The sequence below is a fragment of the Corylus avellana genome, chromosome ca11 (assembly GCF_901000735.1).
Source record: "Corylus avellana chromosome ca11, CavTom2PMs-1.0".
Taxonomy (NCBI): domain Eukaryota; kingdom Viridiplantae; phylum Streptophyta; class Magnoliopsida; order Fagales; family Betulaceae; genus Corylus; species Corylus avellana.
The window spans coordinates 20,133,214-20,149,810 of record NC_081551.1 but is presented as its reverse complement, the minus strand read 5'-3'; the positions used below and the strand labels follow the sequence as shown (position 1 = coordinate 20,149,810).

Below are 16,597 nucleotides of genomic sequence, written 5' to 3'. Positions count from 1 at the left end.
AATACAATACTAAATTACTACTGATTCTAAATACTTAAAACTTTTTTTCATGTAAAAATTAAAATATAACTATTTTGTGATAAGGGATATGCAGTGAAATCACTGTTTTCGCGTCTTTATATATTGCATGTGGTTTCACCCGCTTCGTCTCATGCAGCACCCATCGTTGAGCAGAGTTCAAACTTCAAACCATGCAGAAGTGACGAACTCAACCTCGACATGACGAAAACAACCTCATTAATACTTATCCACTTCTCTTTCTACACCATCTTCGTCCACCTCCTCTTCAGTCATGCAAACTATATATAAGCTCATCAATGTTGAAGAGCAAGCAATCCTCCTCAACCTGAAGCAACACTGGCAAAACCCACAGTCTCTCGGCCAGTGGACCCCATCAAACTCCGCCTCCCACTGTTCTTGGCCAGAGATCAACTGCAGTACCATGGCTCAGCCACCGGACTATACCTCCAAAACATGAATATCAACGGAACAGTCCCACCCTTCATCTGTGACCTCAACAACCTTACAACCCTTGACCTTCCATTCAACTACATGACCTCAGACGAGTTCCCGAGAGCTCTCCACAACTACTCAAAACTCTAATACCTGCTGGCACGCTACCCAATGACATTCACCGGATGGCTAGGCTTTGCCAGCTAAACATTGGAGCCAACAACTTCTCCGGAAACATCCCAGCATCTATCGGGCAGTTAACAGGGCTGGGGATACTTCAGCTTTTCGCGTGTCAGTTTAACGGTTCTTTAATTTCCAGTCAAAAATTGGCAACTTGTCCAATCTTAAACGTCTAGAATTGGCCTACATGACGGTAATCATGCCAGCAAGGTTGCCTTCGGAGTTCACAAAGTTGAAGAAACTCAAGTATCTTTGGGTGGCAGACTCAAGTTTAGTAGGAGAAATCCCAAACAAGATTGGAGAAATGGCCACTCTGGAGCATTTGGATTTGTCAAGAAACGATCTGAGCAGGAATATCCCGAGCGGTTTGTTTATGTTGAAGAATTTGAGTGTAGTGTACCTTTACATAAACAAATTGTCTGGGGAGATTCCTCGCTTGGCGAAAGCTTTAAATATAGATGTTCTTGACCTCTCCTAGAATAACTTGACCGGGTCAATACCAGATGATTTCGAAAGACTCACCAAATTGTCGGGTTCGGCTTTGTTTTTCAATCAATTATTTGGAAAAATTCCAGATAACATAGGTCATCTTCCGGGTTTGATAAATTTACACTTGCTTGACAACAATTTATCAGGTACTCTACCTCCAGACCTTGGGAGATATTCTATGCTTGAAGAGTTTCGGGTGTCGTCCAATAGGCTTATTGGCCAGCTGTCACAACACTTTGTGTTATAATGGAAGGTTGACAGAAGTGGCAGCTTTCAACAACAACCCCAATGGTGAACTGCCCAAGTTCCTTGTAAGTTGCAATAATTTGAAAATTGTTTATGTTAAAAATAATAGGTTTTCTCAGAATATTTTTAGTGGCCTATGGACATTATTCAATTTGAGCAGCTTGTTGTTAAGCAACAATTCTTTTCACAGGTGAGCTTGTTGGTAAGCACCAATCGTTTCGGATCATGATTCCAAGTAGAGGTGTACAAGCATTACAATTATTAACTGCTAACAACCACTAACCGAACAATCGCGTAACCATAAATAATTGTAACCAAATAACCGCCTAGGCCAATTGTAATTACTAGTTATAGGGATTGAAGAAAGTGGTTAATAAGTAGGTAATTGGTAACCAGCTTATAATATATATATTTTTAATAGTTAAAGATGTAGAATAGATATAATCAAATTTAAATGACGCCCCATCTCGACTCGAGACCAAGTATCATCGGAGTAGATAATCATTGTTTCCAAACGAAGGGAGTAGAGGAATTTGATATGCTGTCTTATTAATTAAGGTAGATAGGGACCTTTTAGTATAATTAAAGGTGTTGCTAAGAGATAATACAAAGTAATACAGCAGTCAGCAGTGCTTCCAAAAACGCCATAGCTACGACTATGATATGAAAGTGGATCTATGGGCCTCCACACCAACAAAGCATCCTCGTTCCAACAAAGCATCCTAGTGGGCCTGTTTGTTGGAAGCACTGCTGACTGCTTTTATATATATGGATCTCTCCACACCAACAAAGCATCCTAGTGGGCCTGTTTGTTGGAAGCACTGCTGAGCTGACTGCTTTTATATATATGGATCTCTCCACACCAACAAAGCATCCTAGTGGGCCTGTTTGTTGGAAGCACTGCTGACTGCTTTTATATATATGGATCTATGGGCCTCATTTTGTATATATATATATATATATATATATATATATATTAAAAACAATAAAGTCAGGCATCAGTACGTAAAATTCCTGTCCCAAGTCTTCTCATATAGCCATTGGCCAATAGTGTGTCTACGGTCTACCTCTATGGAATTAGGATTTTTTCTCTTGGATAATATTCGATAAATTATATTGTATGGATATTTTTGTTTCTTTCAAAAAAATAAGAATACAAAAATATTTATGATATATAATTAACTGAATTCTCTCCAGTTCAAGTTGTTCCGTTGTTCCGGGTCTTCTTTTTACTAGTACTCCTAATTATGCAACATCTTATCCAAACTCAAATTGGTCAAGACTTCGACTAAGGCTCTCAGATACTGTTTTATTTTTTTCTTGATAGTTGTTTGGACTTGATAAGAATTGAAATTGAGTAGTGATATAAGGATGACTATAATTCTCACAAAATCATCTCAAATGTGATGTGAGTTTTAAAATCATCAATAGATTAAAATTTAATAATGATCATATCAAATTCAATGATGATTTTAAAAGTTACATTACATTTGGAAGGACTTTAATTCTCCTTATATGATCATTACTCAAAGTGTTTCCCACCTTTTGTTTTCTTTTTTGAAGCATGTGGTCGGGTTCCCATGCTCCCTTTATTTATTTATTTATTTTTCTTTTGATTCCTTTCCTCTATTAATTATTCATCACAAAGATTTCTAGTCACTTTTTTGATTCACCAAAGATCTGTCTTTTATTATAACTAATTTTCTAATTAACAACAATATTCCATGTGGAAAAGTTGTGAAGAAAGACATGCTCGCAAGTAATGATATAAAGTAAATTAAATTCTTCTAAAATGTACGTGATGTAGATTTTAAAGTCACTATAATAGATTAAAATTCAATAATAATAATCTTAAATTTAATAGTAATTTTAAAAGTTATGAGAATTCTAATCCTCTTTATAGCATTACTTTCTCTTTCAATCCCATCAATCTTGTGGAAATATAAAAATTCTCGTTGTGGAAATTGCTCCGACAGAAACAAAAGGATTCCAATTGACCGAAAATGAATGAACAAAAGCAAGTCTTCCAGTGTCCATCATTTGGTCCTACGGCTCCCCATCTTCCACAAAGATGTGGAAGTTTAAGGCACATAATGCAATGTTTGGGTCCAGTTCATTAATAAAGTTTTATAGCTACGAACGAGAATCACGTTACTGTGGTCCCTGCCGTAAGGGGAGGGGCGGGGGCCAATTTCCCATCCTGACCCAGTGACCCTTAACAAACATTTTATTTTATTGGAAAAATTTCTTTTATAACTCATAATTTTTCATTTCCATTATATCTTGTCAAAATTTTCAATTTTTTTTTTATTTATTTTATTTATTTTTTTTATTATTATTATAAAAAAAAATACACTTTTTTAGAACTCTTGCTATCAGGCTGTAGAAGTAAGGTTTTACAGTTTTTAATAAGAAGTTGAGACATCATTTAAAAATACCAAATTCAATAGCCATGAAAACACCAAATTTGGACGTTATGAAAAAAAACAATAAACAAAAAAAGAACACAATAAACAAAAACACTCCAATGGCCCTAAAAAAACCCACCACCTCCTCAACGATTGGAGGTGAGATTGGAGACAACAGACGGTGGCAGCCGCCGCCTTCTCCTTTTTTCTTTTAAAGGGAAAAGAGAAATATATATATATTTTTTTTAATCATAAGATCCCGTGTACTCATTCTTACTGTTTATAGTGTATTTAGCTTATTTGTCACTATTTTTTTTGGATGCAGTAAAATATTGGTTTTACCCCACATCGTCATTGAATGTATTTCCTTCTTTTTTTTCTTTTTTTTAAGAAAATGTTCTCTAAATTTGGTTGGGGGGAATTTTCTTCAATCAGTTTAAAAGATTAATATGTGTCATTTTTTACATGTGAGAGAGACATATTTTTTTAATAAACTTCACATATTCTCACACCGTTAACTGTTCCCTTCTTCTAACAAATGAAATCATTTCTCCAACTTGTAATAAGTCGATATTAGCACCATTCAAAGGTTAGTCAATATCAATCTTCCCAATTTTCTCAGTTGTTCTTAATTTTCACTCTTCTTCCAAGTAATTTCACAGTAAAACAAAAATAACCATTTGCCTATATATGGTTGTATTCCTCAAATTCCGAAACTTTTTTCTGTACAAAAGAATCCTAAAGCAAAGCCTAAACCCATTTACCCCATTGAGTAGATTGTCACTTTTAGTGAAACTGGGATAGTTTCATTCTGACCCATCATTTTCGTTAGCATCGAAAATTGCTGAAAATAATGTCTCAATTTTCTGAGATTCTGACAATAAACCACCAAACTCAGCAGAAGTATAAGAATGCTGCAAGGGATATTTTTAACCCAAAGGTGGGTATGGTTTGGCGATGAGTTGAAGAGGGTGGGATTTTTGCTTCGGACTGTGCCGATCGAATAAGCCACAAGCGGCGGATGTTTCATTCTCTTTGTCATCGATCTCTTTTGGGAGATGATTCAGATGAAAGAGAGACGGTTGGATTCCTCTCAAACTGAAATTATTTCATTTGTTAGAAGAAGGGAACAGTTAAGGATGTTGAGAATATGTTAAGTTTATTAAAAAAACATGTGCCTTTTACGTGTAAAAAAGGACACATGTCAAACTTTTAAATTGGTTGAAAGAAATTTCCTCCAACTCAATTTGAAAAAAATGTGTCTTTTTTTTTTTTTTTTTTTAAAAGATAGACATAAGTATTTTTTCAAATTCCATTCAATCCTGACCAACACCGGTCCTAAATCCTTGCAATTTTTTTTTTTCTTTCCTTTAAAAAGGATGGGAATTCTGGGAATTTTGGGAATTTGACAACCCCTCCATTTGGATTTAACAAAAATCCCAAGGGATTGGATGGGTGAAATTGAAAAAGAATTGAAAAATGAATTATACTAAATTGACCATTTTTAAAGTTAAGGGTATGATTGTAAAAAGTGATAAAAGATCACTTTTAATATTTGTATATTTGGATTGTTCTTTTAAGTTAATTTGTTGCATGTTGAATATATGACATGCTCTATATACATTTTAATTTTATAAAATACTTACTTGTAGTTAATGTTTATGAATATAAAGACATTTTAAAAAAAAAAATATCGAGAACAACTAAATAAGCTAAAAAAAAAAAAAAAATTAAGGAAACTTCACTTACTCTCCTCGATTTTTCTTCGCTTTTGCAATCATTCTTCTAAACTTTAAAAACTCTCAAAGTCAGATATCCAAGTTAAAAAGTTTGCAATGTCAGGATGTAGAAATTCCCAAAATGTCTTTTTCTTAAAAAAAAAATATTTTCTAAATGATTTAGTTAAGGAAATTTTGTAATTTTAAAAATTTTAAAAGAGTATATATAAGAGACCTTTCACTCATTTACCGTATGATTTAACTCTAAACCCTAACGGTATGAATGACCTTGCAAATTTTTTAAACTTGAATACTCGAAATTGAGAGTTTTTAGATTATAAGAGAGTGATTGCAAAAGCAATAAAAGATGAGGAGTAAGTAAAGTTTTTTCAATAAATTACAATTAAGTTACATTTATATGTTTTTAAACAATAATTAAATAATATTTAATTATTCATTTATTTTGTCACTTATATTATCTAATATTTTTCACACTCGTAAATTTTGTTTCTGCCTTCTCTTTTAATCTTACATGGAAGGTCTTTTAAACATTACATAAATATATAGGAACTCGGGGTACTTTAATTTGGCTGCTGCCTAATTTTCTTTCTCCGTTTAAGTAAAAGAAACCCTCACAATTTTTTTCACCAGAAGTCTTGGACCGAAATATAAAGACTTTTTTTGGGGTAAAAAGTGTTAAATTACTAGTTATTCAAAAAGTTTAAACTGATAGAAAGAGGTAAATTTAATCACTTAATCATTACTTTAAAAAAAAAAAAAGACAAAAATGTCACAATAATATATATATATATATATATATTGTCAGGATTACAAGTCAATGAGTCAACGAATGTCCACACCTGAGACCAAAAATAAAATAAAAATATGACGTCTAACGTTGTCGTTGTGCCATCAATTTTTGTTATTTCATTATCAATTTTTAGGACAAGGGATATGTGGTGAAATCACTGTCTTCGCGTTTTATATATAAAAAATACCGGCCCCACACATTTTAATACCCTTATCGGCTATAAACGAAGTTGTTGTCAGGTAGAACTTCATCCTTAAATCCTGTATGGCCGGGCTCTCTACAAATGTGTTGACTGTGTGCCATCAGCATTAGAGAGAAAGAGATATAATATTATATAAATAATAAATATATTATTTATTTAAAATATATTATATAAGGGTAAGGCTAATTAAGGATGAATTCAAAACTCTTATTAAATATTCTTACAAAAAAAAAAAAAAACTCTTATTAAATTAATTATTATCTGATAAATCTAGTTTATAGCCTTTGAGAAGAGTAATTAAAAAAGGGAAAATGATTGTTTTTCAAACAGTGGGTTTTCGCGTCTTTATATATTGCATGCGGTTTCACCTGCTTCGGCTCATGCAGCAACCATCGTTGAGCAGAGTTCAAACTTCAAACCAGAAGTGACGAACTCAACCTCGACATGACGAAAACAACCTCATTAATACCACTTATCCACTTCTCTTTCTACACCATCTTCGTCCTCCACCTCTTCAGTCATGCAAACTCTAAACTCATCAATGCTGAAGAGCAAGCAATCCTACTCAACCTGAAGCAACACTGGCAAAACCCACAGCCTCTCCGCCACTGGACCCCATCAAACTCCGCCTCCCACTGTTCTTGGCCAGAGATCACCTGCTCCGATGGCTCAGTCACCGGAATATCCCTCCCAAGCATGAATATCAACGGAACAGTCCCACCCTTCATCTGTGACCTCAACAACCTCACTGCCATTGACTTTTCATTCAACTACATGACGTCTAACGGGTTCCCGAAAGCTTTCTACAACTGCTCCAAACTCGAAACCCTCGACCTCTCGCAGAACAACTTCGTCGGCAAAGTTCCTGATGATATTCACTGGATGGCTGGGCTTCGCCAGCTCAACATCGGAGGCAACAGCTTCTCTGGAAACATCCCAGTATCTATCGGGCAGTTAACAGAGCTAAGGATACTTCAGCTTTTCGCGTGTCAGTTTAACGGTTCTTTCCCGCCAGAAATTGGCAACTTGTCCAATCTTGAACGTCTAGAATTGGCCTACATGAAGGCAATCATGCCAGCAAGGTTGCCTTCGGAGTTCACAAAGTTGAAGAAACTGAAGTATCTTTGGGTGGCAGGCTCAAGTTTGGTAGGAGAAATCCCAAACACGATTGGAGAAATGGCGGCGCTGGAGTATTTGGATTTGTCAAGGAACGATTTGAGTGGGAATATCCCGAGCGATTTGTTTATGTTGAAGAATTTGAGTGTAGTGTTCCTTTACATAAACAGATTGTCTGGGGAGATTCCTCGCTTGGTGGAGGCTTTAAATATAGATGTTCTTGACCTCTCAGAGAATAACTTGACCGGGTCAATACCCAATGATTTCGAAAGACTCACCAAACTGTCGGGTTTGGCTTTGTTTTTCAATCAATTATCTGGAAAAATTCCAGATAGCATAGGTCGTCTTCCGGGACTGATAAATTTACAATTGTTTGAAAACAATTTATCAGGTACTCTACCTCCGGACCTTGGGAGATATTCTATGCTTGAATTGTTTCGGGTGTCGTCCAATAGCCTTACTGGCCAGCTGCCACAACACTTGTGTTATAATGGAAGGTTGACAGAAGTGGTAGCTTTCAACAATAGCCTCAGTGGTCAACTACCCAAGTCCCTTGGAAGTTGCAATCATTTGAAAATTGTTTATCTTAAAAATAATAGGTTTTCTGGGAATATTCCTAGTGGCTTATGGACAGTATTGAATTTGAACAAGTTGATGTTAAGTAACAATTCTTTTACAGGTGAGCTTCCTGAGAGATTGTCATGGAATCTTTCTCGATTAGAGATAAGTCACAACAAGTTTTCAGGTAAAATTCCGGTGGGAGTGTCTTCCTCGAGGAACTTGGAGTATCTCGACGCCAGCAATAACCTCTTAAATGGTTCAATTCCTCATGAACTAACAGCTCTTTCTTGTTTAACAACTCTTTTACTTGATCAAAACCGATTCTCAGGCTCCCTTCCATCACATATTCTATCTTGGAAAAAGTTGACTACTCTAAAGCTTAGGCAAAATGCAATCTCTGGACAAATTCCAGAGGAATTTGGTTCTTTATCAGTTCTTACTGTTTTGGACCTCTCAGAAAACCAACTTTCTGGCCAAATTCCACTTCAACTTAGCTTCCTAAAGCTCACTTCACTCAATCTCTCTTCCAATCATTTGACTGGGAGGATCCCAATTGAATTCGAAAATGATGCGTATGCTAGCAGCTTCTTGAACAATCCTCATCTCTGTGCTAATTGGCCATCACTAAACATTTCCAAATGCAATTTCAAACCTCAAAATTCAAGCAAAACTTCATCCACGTTACTTGCTTCGATTATAGGTCCGATGATAGCAATTCTACTAGGTTCGGCAGCTTCATTTTTTGTGGTTAGAAATTGTTTGAAGAAAAAGCATGGATTAATGGATTTAAAGTGGGAGCTCACCCCGTTCCAGAGGCTAAATTTCACAGAATCTGACATTTTGCCAGGAATCATAGAAAACAACGTGATTGGTTCTGGTGGATCAGGGAAGGTATACCGTGTTGTTGTCAATCCTCCACGTGAAATTGTTGCTGTGAAATGGATTCTGAATAACAAAAGGCTAGAACAGAAGCTTGAAAAACAATTTCTTGCAGAAGTTAAAATTCTAAGTTCAATTCAACATACCAATATTGTGAAGTTGCGCTGTTGTATCTTCAATGATCATTCAAAACTTCTTGTCTACGAGTATTTGGAGCATCGTAGCTTAGATCTATGGCTGCATGGGACGAGTAGCAGAGCATCGACTATCTTAGGTTCAGTCCAGCATGTCGTCCTAGATTGGCCTAAGAGGTTGAAGATAGCAGTTGGGGCTGCTCAGGGACTCTCTTATATGCACCATGACTGCTCACGACCCATTGTTCATCGAGATCTTAAGTCAAGCAACATTCTATTAGACTCAGAGTTTAATGCAAAGATTGCTGATTTTGGTCTAGCCAAGATGTTGATCAAGCATGGACAATCTGCTACGATGTCAACTGTGGTTGGCTCTTATGGCTACATAGCACCAGGTAATTGACATAAAGTTTTCCAAGTTTCATTTTGATTATAATTTTGGTTTGTCTCCTTTTTTCCATCAGCAGCAATTTTAGTTTTTTTTTTGTTTTTGGTGGTTAATTTGAGCTGTAGAGTATGCTCACACGACACGAGTCAATGAGAAGATTGACGTTTATAGCTTTGGGGTTATCCTGCTGGAGCTTACAACTGGAAGAAAAGCGTGTGATAATGGTGATGAACACACATCCCTTGTAGAATGGGCATGGCGACACTTTCAAGAAGGCAGGCATGTAGTTGATGCCTGCTTGGATGAGGAGGTGAAGGAACTTTGTTACTTGGATGAAATGTACGGTGTTTTCAAACTTGGAATCATTTGTACAGGTGCATCGCCTTTAACCAGGCCGTCCATGAAAGAGGTCTTGAAGATTTTGCTCCAATGCAACCAAACGCTCGTTTACGGAGAGAAGAATATTGCTCATGCAACTTTGACATCCACTGTTTGATGCTTTGACATCCTCTCGCATTCATCTTACAGCGGAGACTTTTATAGCCGAATTTGGCTTGGACTCTCTTTATCTATTGGCACAGTGCTTATTCAGTTTCAGCCTCTTCTCAGAGGTTACTAGTTCCTATTGAGGGTTCAAATAGGCTCGCTTGAATCTGTACCCATTTTACTTCCGTAACCGCCTTGTGTTATCTCTTAAGAGGGTTGAATTACTTGTTTAACCTATTTTCTATAATTTATTTATATTTCTTGTTGTTTTTCGTTTTTGGTATGTTGTTGGGAAACCCACTCCATTTCTATTTTCAGGATCGTCCCGTCCTTCTTTCTTTTGAATCAGGAGTGGAAAGGAATCTCCCCTGTAAATATTTTCCTTGTTCAATTCAAAAAAAAAAAAAAAAAAAAAAAAATCCACTAGGAAAACTTACGTACGTTCAACATGATTTCAGGGAAAATGGGGACTTCCATTTCAAAGGTGGAGTTAAATAAAGAAAGCTTATGAGATAGCATGTTGGATGAGGGCTTTTTCATTCTACTTATCCTAATCATATCAATAAAATAACTATTTCAAATAGTTTTTTTCATGTGTATCAAACATTTTTTTTTATTGGAAATACAATTCATCAGTTTTAGCAGCAAAGTTAAATCCATCGAAGTATACTTATTGAGTTCCCCTTGGGTTAGGACCATATGTAAAAAGGCTATTTTACAGGCTCCAATCTCCATTTGACACATCACCATTTCAAAAAAATTGCAAAAAACTAAAGTGAGAACAAAAACAGCAAATCAAAGTAAAAAACAAAAAGACCAAAAACCCCTCACCCCTGCCGCCAAACCCAGCCTTGGGTCCGACCAGACCCACGCCATCTGTTTAATCGTTCGAAATATACTTATTGAGTGCCCCTTGGGTTAGGACCATTTGTAAAAGGGTTGTTTTACAGCCTCCAATCTCCATTTGACACATCACCATTTCAAAAAAATTGCAAAAAACTAAAGCGAGAACAAAAACAGTAAATCAAAGTGAAAAACAAAAAGACCAAAAACCCCTCACCCCTGCCGCCAGACCCACACCGTGGGTCTCGCCGGACCCACAACGCCGTGGGTCTGGGGTGACCCGCCTCAAAACCTGCCTGTAACCATCGTAACCAGGATCACAACCCGATTCTAATGCATCAAAACTAAAACCTAGAGGTAGAAAGTGAATCATTTAGGGATTTTATCACCTTAAAGACAGAAAAAATTGACTCTAGCGCCGGAGAAAGTGACTCACGGCCAGACCCACAGGTCTGGCCGTGACCCGCCTCACAGATCTGGAGTGACCCGCCTTTTTGAGCTCAAAATATAGTGTGTGGGTGTATGATATTTTTGTGAATTTATTTTGTGTTTGCTTAAGTGTCAGTTTGTGAGTGGGGGCTGCCTTTTGCAGATGGTCCGAATTCAAGGTTTACTCATACTTATTTGTTATTTGCAATACTTTTGCTTGTTCTTGAAGATTTTCATATTAGATCTTGTTCTCGAGCAAGTCAACCCACGCATGGCGTTAAATGGGGGTTTCACTCAACAATCTCGTGATTAAGCTGAGATATATGTTGAACGAACTCAGTAATCAAGTGGAGGCAAGATGCTTAACAAACCTAATACTAAAATGCCCGTCTATTCCATCTAAAATAGGCTAATAAATTTGCATAGAAAATTTGAGTGAATTCTTTTCCGTTTGAATAATAATGGTTTGAAGTATTTATTTTTATGACAGAAATTTCATGCAAATCAATTTGAAGGAAATTTTTTCCAACCAACTTTAATAAGTGTCAAATGTCATCTCTTGCATATATATATATATATATATATATATATATATTTTAATATTCTTAATAGTTATTTATTATCATTTTACTAATTTAAAAATTTAAACATTAATCTTTTAAAAATTCAGAGACTTTCCTATTTATATTTAAATTTCTGACTGGATCTGCTTTAGAATCTTTTCTATTTGATGCCATCCTCTTTTTCTTTTTCTATTTGAGGCTTCATCATTATCCTAGTCCGGATTTCTTTGGGTTGGTTGAGATTATCTGAAACGTAATTAAATAGTAAAAGGGTTGAGTGGGTTAATTATCGGAGTCTATAAACGTATAGATCGGCTCTAACTTAAGTCAAGTCAAGTCAAGTCCTCCACGAGTCTTCACCACGGAACATATAAAAACATACAACGACCCAAACAATCACAATCACAACAATTTAAAATTTTTGCAACCACGACAATTTTCAGAACAATCCAACCAAGCATAAATAAATAAAAATTAATAGAGATTTAGTGACCAAGTAAAAAACTTTTGAAAATAACTTTAAAATAAATAGAGATTTACTCTCCTCGATTTTTCTTCGCTTTTGCAATCATTCTTCTAAACTTTAAAAACTCTCAAAGTCAGATATCCAAGTTAAAAAGTTTGCAATGTCAGGATGTAGAAATTCCCAAAATGTCTTTTTCTTAAAGAAAAAAAAAAAATTCTAAATGATTTAGTTAAGGAAATTTTGTAATTTTAAAAATTTTAAAGGAGTATAAGAGACCTTTCACTCATTTACCGTATAATTTAACCCTAAACTATAACAGTATGAATGACCTTGCAAATTTTTTAAACTTGAATACTCCAATTTGAGAGTTTTTAGACTATAAGAGAGTGATTGCAAAAGCAATAAAAGATGAGGATTAAGTAAAGTTTTTTCAATAAATTACAATTAAGTTACATTTATATGTTTTTAAAAAATAATTAAAAAATATTTAATTATTCATTTATTTTGTCACTTATATTATCTAATATTTTTCAAACACATGAATTTTGTTTCCGCCTTCTCTTTTAATCTTACATGGAAGGTCTTTTAAACATTACATAAATATATAGGAACTCGGGGTACTTTAATTTGGCTGCTTTCTCCGTTTAAGTAAAAGAAACCCTCACAATTTTTTTCACCAGAAGACTTGGACCGAAATATAAAGACTTTTTTTGGGGTAAAAAGTGTTAAATTACTAGTTATTCAAAAAGTTTAAGCTGATAAAAAGAAGTAAATTTAATCACTTAATCATTACTTTAACAAAAATAAGGACAAAAATGTCACAATATATGTATTGTCAGGTTTACAAGTCAATGAGTCAACGAATGTCCACACCTGAGACCAAAAATAAAATAAAAATATGACGTCTAAGTTGTCGTTGTGCCATCAATTTTTGTTATTTCATTATCAATTTTTAGGATAAGGGATATGTGGTGAAATCACTGTCTTCGCGTTTTATATATAAAAAATACCGGCCCCACACATTTAAATACCCTTATCGGCTATAAACGAAGTTGTTGTCAGGTAGAACTTCATCCTTAAATCCTGTATGGCCGGGCTCTCTACAAATGTGTTGACTGTGTGCCATCAGCATTAGAGAGAAAGAGATATAATATTATATAAATAATAAATATATTATTTATTTAAAATATATTATATAAGGGTAAGGCTGATGAATTCAAAACTCTTATTAAATTAATTATTATCTGATAAATCTAGTTTATAGCCTTTGAGAAGAGTAATTAAAAAAGGGAAAATGATTGTTTTTCAAACAGTGGGTTTTCGCGTCTTTATATATTGCATGCGGTTTCACCTGCTTCGTCTCATGCAGCAACCATCGTTGAGCAGAGTTCAAACTTCAAACCAGAAGTGACGAACTCAACCTCGACATGACGAAAACAACCTCATTAATACCACTTATCCACTTCTCTTTCTACACCATCTTCGTCCTCCACCTCTTCAGTCATGCAAACTCTAAACTCATCAATGCTGAAGAGCAAGCAATCCTACTCAACCTGAAGCAACACTGGCAAAACCCACAGCCTCTCCGCCACTGGACCCCATCAAACTCCGCCTCCCACTGTTCTTGGCCAGAGATCACCTGCTCCGATGGCTCAGTCACCGGAATATCCCTCCCAAGCATGAATATCAACGGAACAGTCCCACCCTTCATCTGTGACCTCAACAACCTCACTGCCATTGACTTTTCATTCAACTACATGACGTCTAACGGGTTCCCGAAAGCTTTCTACAACTGCTCCAAACTCGAAACCCTCGACCTCTCGCAGAACAACTTCGTCGGCAAAGTTTCTGATGATATTCACTGGATGGCTGGGCTTCGCCAGCTCAACATCGGAGGCAACAGCTTCTCTGGAAACATCCCAGTATCTATCGGGCAGTTAACAGAGCTAAGGATACTTCAGCTTTTCGCGTGTCAGTTTAACGGTTCTTTCCCGCCAGAAATTGGCAACTTGTCCAATCTTGAACGTCTAGAATTGGCCTACATGACGGCAATCATGCCAGCAAGGTTGCCTTCGGAGCTCACAAAGTTGAAGAAACTCAAGTATGTTTGGGTGGCAGGCTCAAGTTTGGTAGGAGAAATCCCAAACACGATTGGAGAAATGGCCGTACTGGAGCATTTGGATTTGTCAAGGAACGATTTGAGCGGGAATATCCCAAGCGGTTTGTTTATGCTAAAGAATTTGAGTGTAGTGTACCTTTACATAAACAAATTGTCTGGGGAGATTCCTCGCTTGGTGGAGGCTTTAAATATAGATGTTCTTGACCTCTCCGAGAATAACTTGACCGGGTCAATACCCGATGATTTCGAAAGACTCACCAAATTGTCGGGTTTGGCTTTGTTTTTCAATCAATTATCTGGAAAAGTTCCATATAGCATAGGTCGTCTTCCGGGGCTGATAAATTTACAATTGTTTGACAACAATTTATCAGATACTCTACCCCCAGACCTTGGGAGATATTCTATGCTCGAAGAGTTTCGGGTGTCGTCCAATAGGTTTACTGGCCAGCTGCCACAACACTTGGGTGATAATGGAAGGTTGACAAGTGTGGAGGTTTTCAACAACAGCCTCAGTGGTCAACTGCCCAAGTCCCTTGGAAGTTGCAATAATTTGACAATTCTTAGAGTTGAGAATAATAGGTTTTCTGGGAATATTCCTAGTGGCCTATGGACATTATTCAGTTTGAGCATGTTGATACTAAGTAACAATTCTTTTACAGGTGAGCTTCCTGAGAGATTATCATGGAATCTTACTCGATTAGAGCTGAGTCACAACAAGTTTTCAGGTAAAATTCCGGTGGGAGTGTCTTCCTCGAGGAACTTGGATTATCTCGATGCCAGCAATAACCTCTTAAACGGTTCAATTCCTCAAGAACTAACAGCTCTTTCTTGTTTAACAATTCTTTTACTTGATCAAAACCGATTCTCAGGCTCCCTTCCACCACATATTCTATCATGGAAATCGTTGACTACTCTAAACCTTAGGCAAAATGCAATCTCTGGACAAATTCCAGAGGAATTCGGTAATTTACCAAGCCTTGCTGATTTGGATTTGTCAGAAAACCAACTTTCTGGCCAAATTCCACTGCAACTTAGCTCCATAAATCTCACTTCACTCAATCTCTCTTCCAATCATTTGACTGGGAGGATCCCATCTGGATTCCTGAGTTGTGCTTATGTAGGAAGCTTCTTGAACAATCCTGGTCTCCGTGCTTCTAGCTCATCAATAAACATTGACAAATGCAATTCCAATTCAAGCAAAATTTCGGTTCAATTTCTTGTTTTGATAATATGTTCACTGATAGCAACACTTCTACTACCTTTATTCTTCGTGATCAGAGTTTTCATGAGAAGAAAGCAAGGATCGGATTTGACTTGGAAGCTCACCTCATTCCACAGGCTGAATTTTACGGGATCAGACATTATGTCAGGAATGACAGAAAATAATGTGATAGGCCGTGGTGGATCAGGGATGGTATACCGTGTTGCAGTGAATCCTTCACGTGATATTGCTGCTGTGAATCCTTCATGTGAAATTGTTGCTGTGAAGAGGATTTGGGATAATGGAATTCTAGATCACAAGCTTGAAAAACAATTTCTTGCAGAAGTTAAAACACTCAGTTCAATACGACATTCCAAGATAGTGAAGTTGCTCTGTTTTATCTCCGGTGGTGATTCAAAACTTCTTGTCTACGAGTATTTGGAAAATGGTAGCTTGGATCTATGGCTGCATAGGAAGAGTGGGGCATCAAATGTCGCAGATTCAGTCCAGCAAGTCAACCTGGATTGGCCTAAGAGGTTGCAGATAGCAGTTGGAGTTGCTCAGGGACTTTCTGTTAGGGGTGAACACCAATTTCAGATGCTCAGCGGAATTAATCTACCCCTCTTTGTGCAAATTAAATAGTAACACAATAGCAAAATAATAATTCAAGCAAACCCACAAACAAGACACCAAGATTTTTACGTGGAAAACCCTCCAATGCGAAGGTAAAAACCACGGGACCTAGTCCAGTTAAATCTTCCACTATCAACAATAATGAGTTTACAATTTGTCTTCCCTAGAAAAATATCTAGAGGTTATCACCACATCAAGAATACATGCATTCTTGGATTAAACATAAATTCATCACCCTAAAGTGGATTCCAACAAGAATAAAGAAAGATCTC

The 16,597-nt window shown here is 36.3% G+C and overlaps 2 protein-coding genes across 2 annotated transcripts in view; both read left to right on the top strand.

The window, feature by feature from the left end:
- The first annotated feature begins 6,951 nt into the window (after positions 1-6,951).
- On the top strand, positions 6,952-10,340 carry LOC132165210 (receptor-like protein kinase HSL1). The gene is made up of 2 exons (XM_059575699.1): positions 6,952-9,592; positions 9,711-10,340. Exons 1-2 carry the CDS (start codon positions 6,952-6,954, stop codon positions 10,079-10,081), a joined length of 3,012 nt encoding a protein of 1,003 aa, XP_059431682.1. The 3' UTR covers positions 10,082-10,340.
- Positions 10,341-13,799: 3,459 nt separating this feature from the next.
- Positions 13,800-16,597, top strand: part of LOC132165209 (leucine-rich repeat receptor-like kinase protein CLV1B) — a 3,871-nt gene continuing 1,073 nt past the window's right edge. Inside the window, exons 1-2 of the mRNA XM_059575697.1 lie at positions 13,800-14,027; positions 14,706-16,272. Coding sequence (XP_059431680.1) covers positions 13,800-14,027; positions 14,706-16,272 — 1,795 coding nt within the window. The remainder of the gene's footprint in view (positions 14,028-14,705; positions 16,273-16,597) is intronic.

What these genes read in the sequence shown, in the direction of transcription:
- LOC132165210 (XM_059575699.1), top strand. Translation starts at nt 6,952, where the DNA reads ATGACGAAAACAACCTCATTAATACCACTTATCCACTTCTCTTTCTAC. An exon ending in TTATGGCTACATAGCACCAG is followed by an intron (nt 9,593 to 9,710) that starts GTAATTGACATA and finishes TTTGAGCTGTAG; the next exon opens with AGTATGCTCACACGACACGA.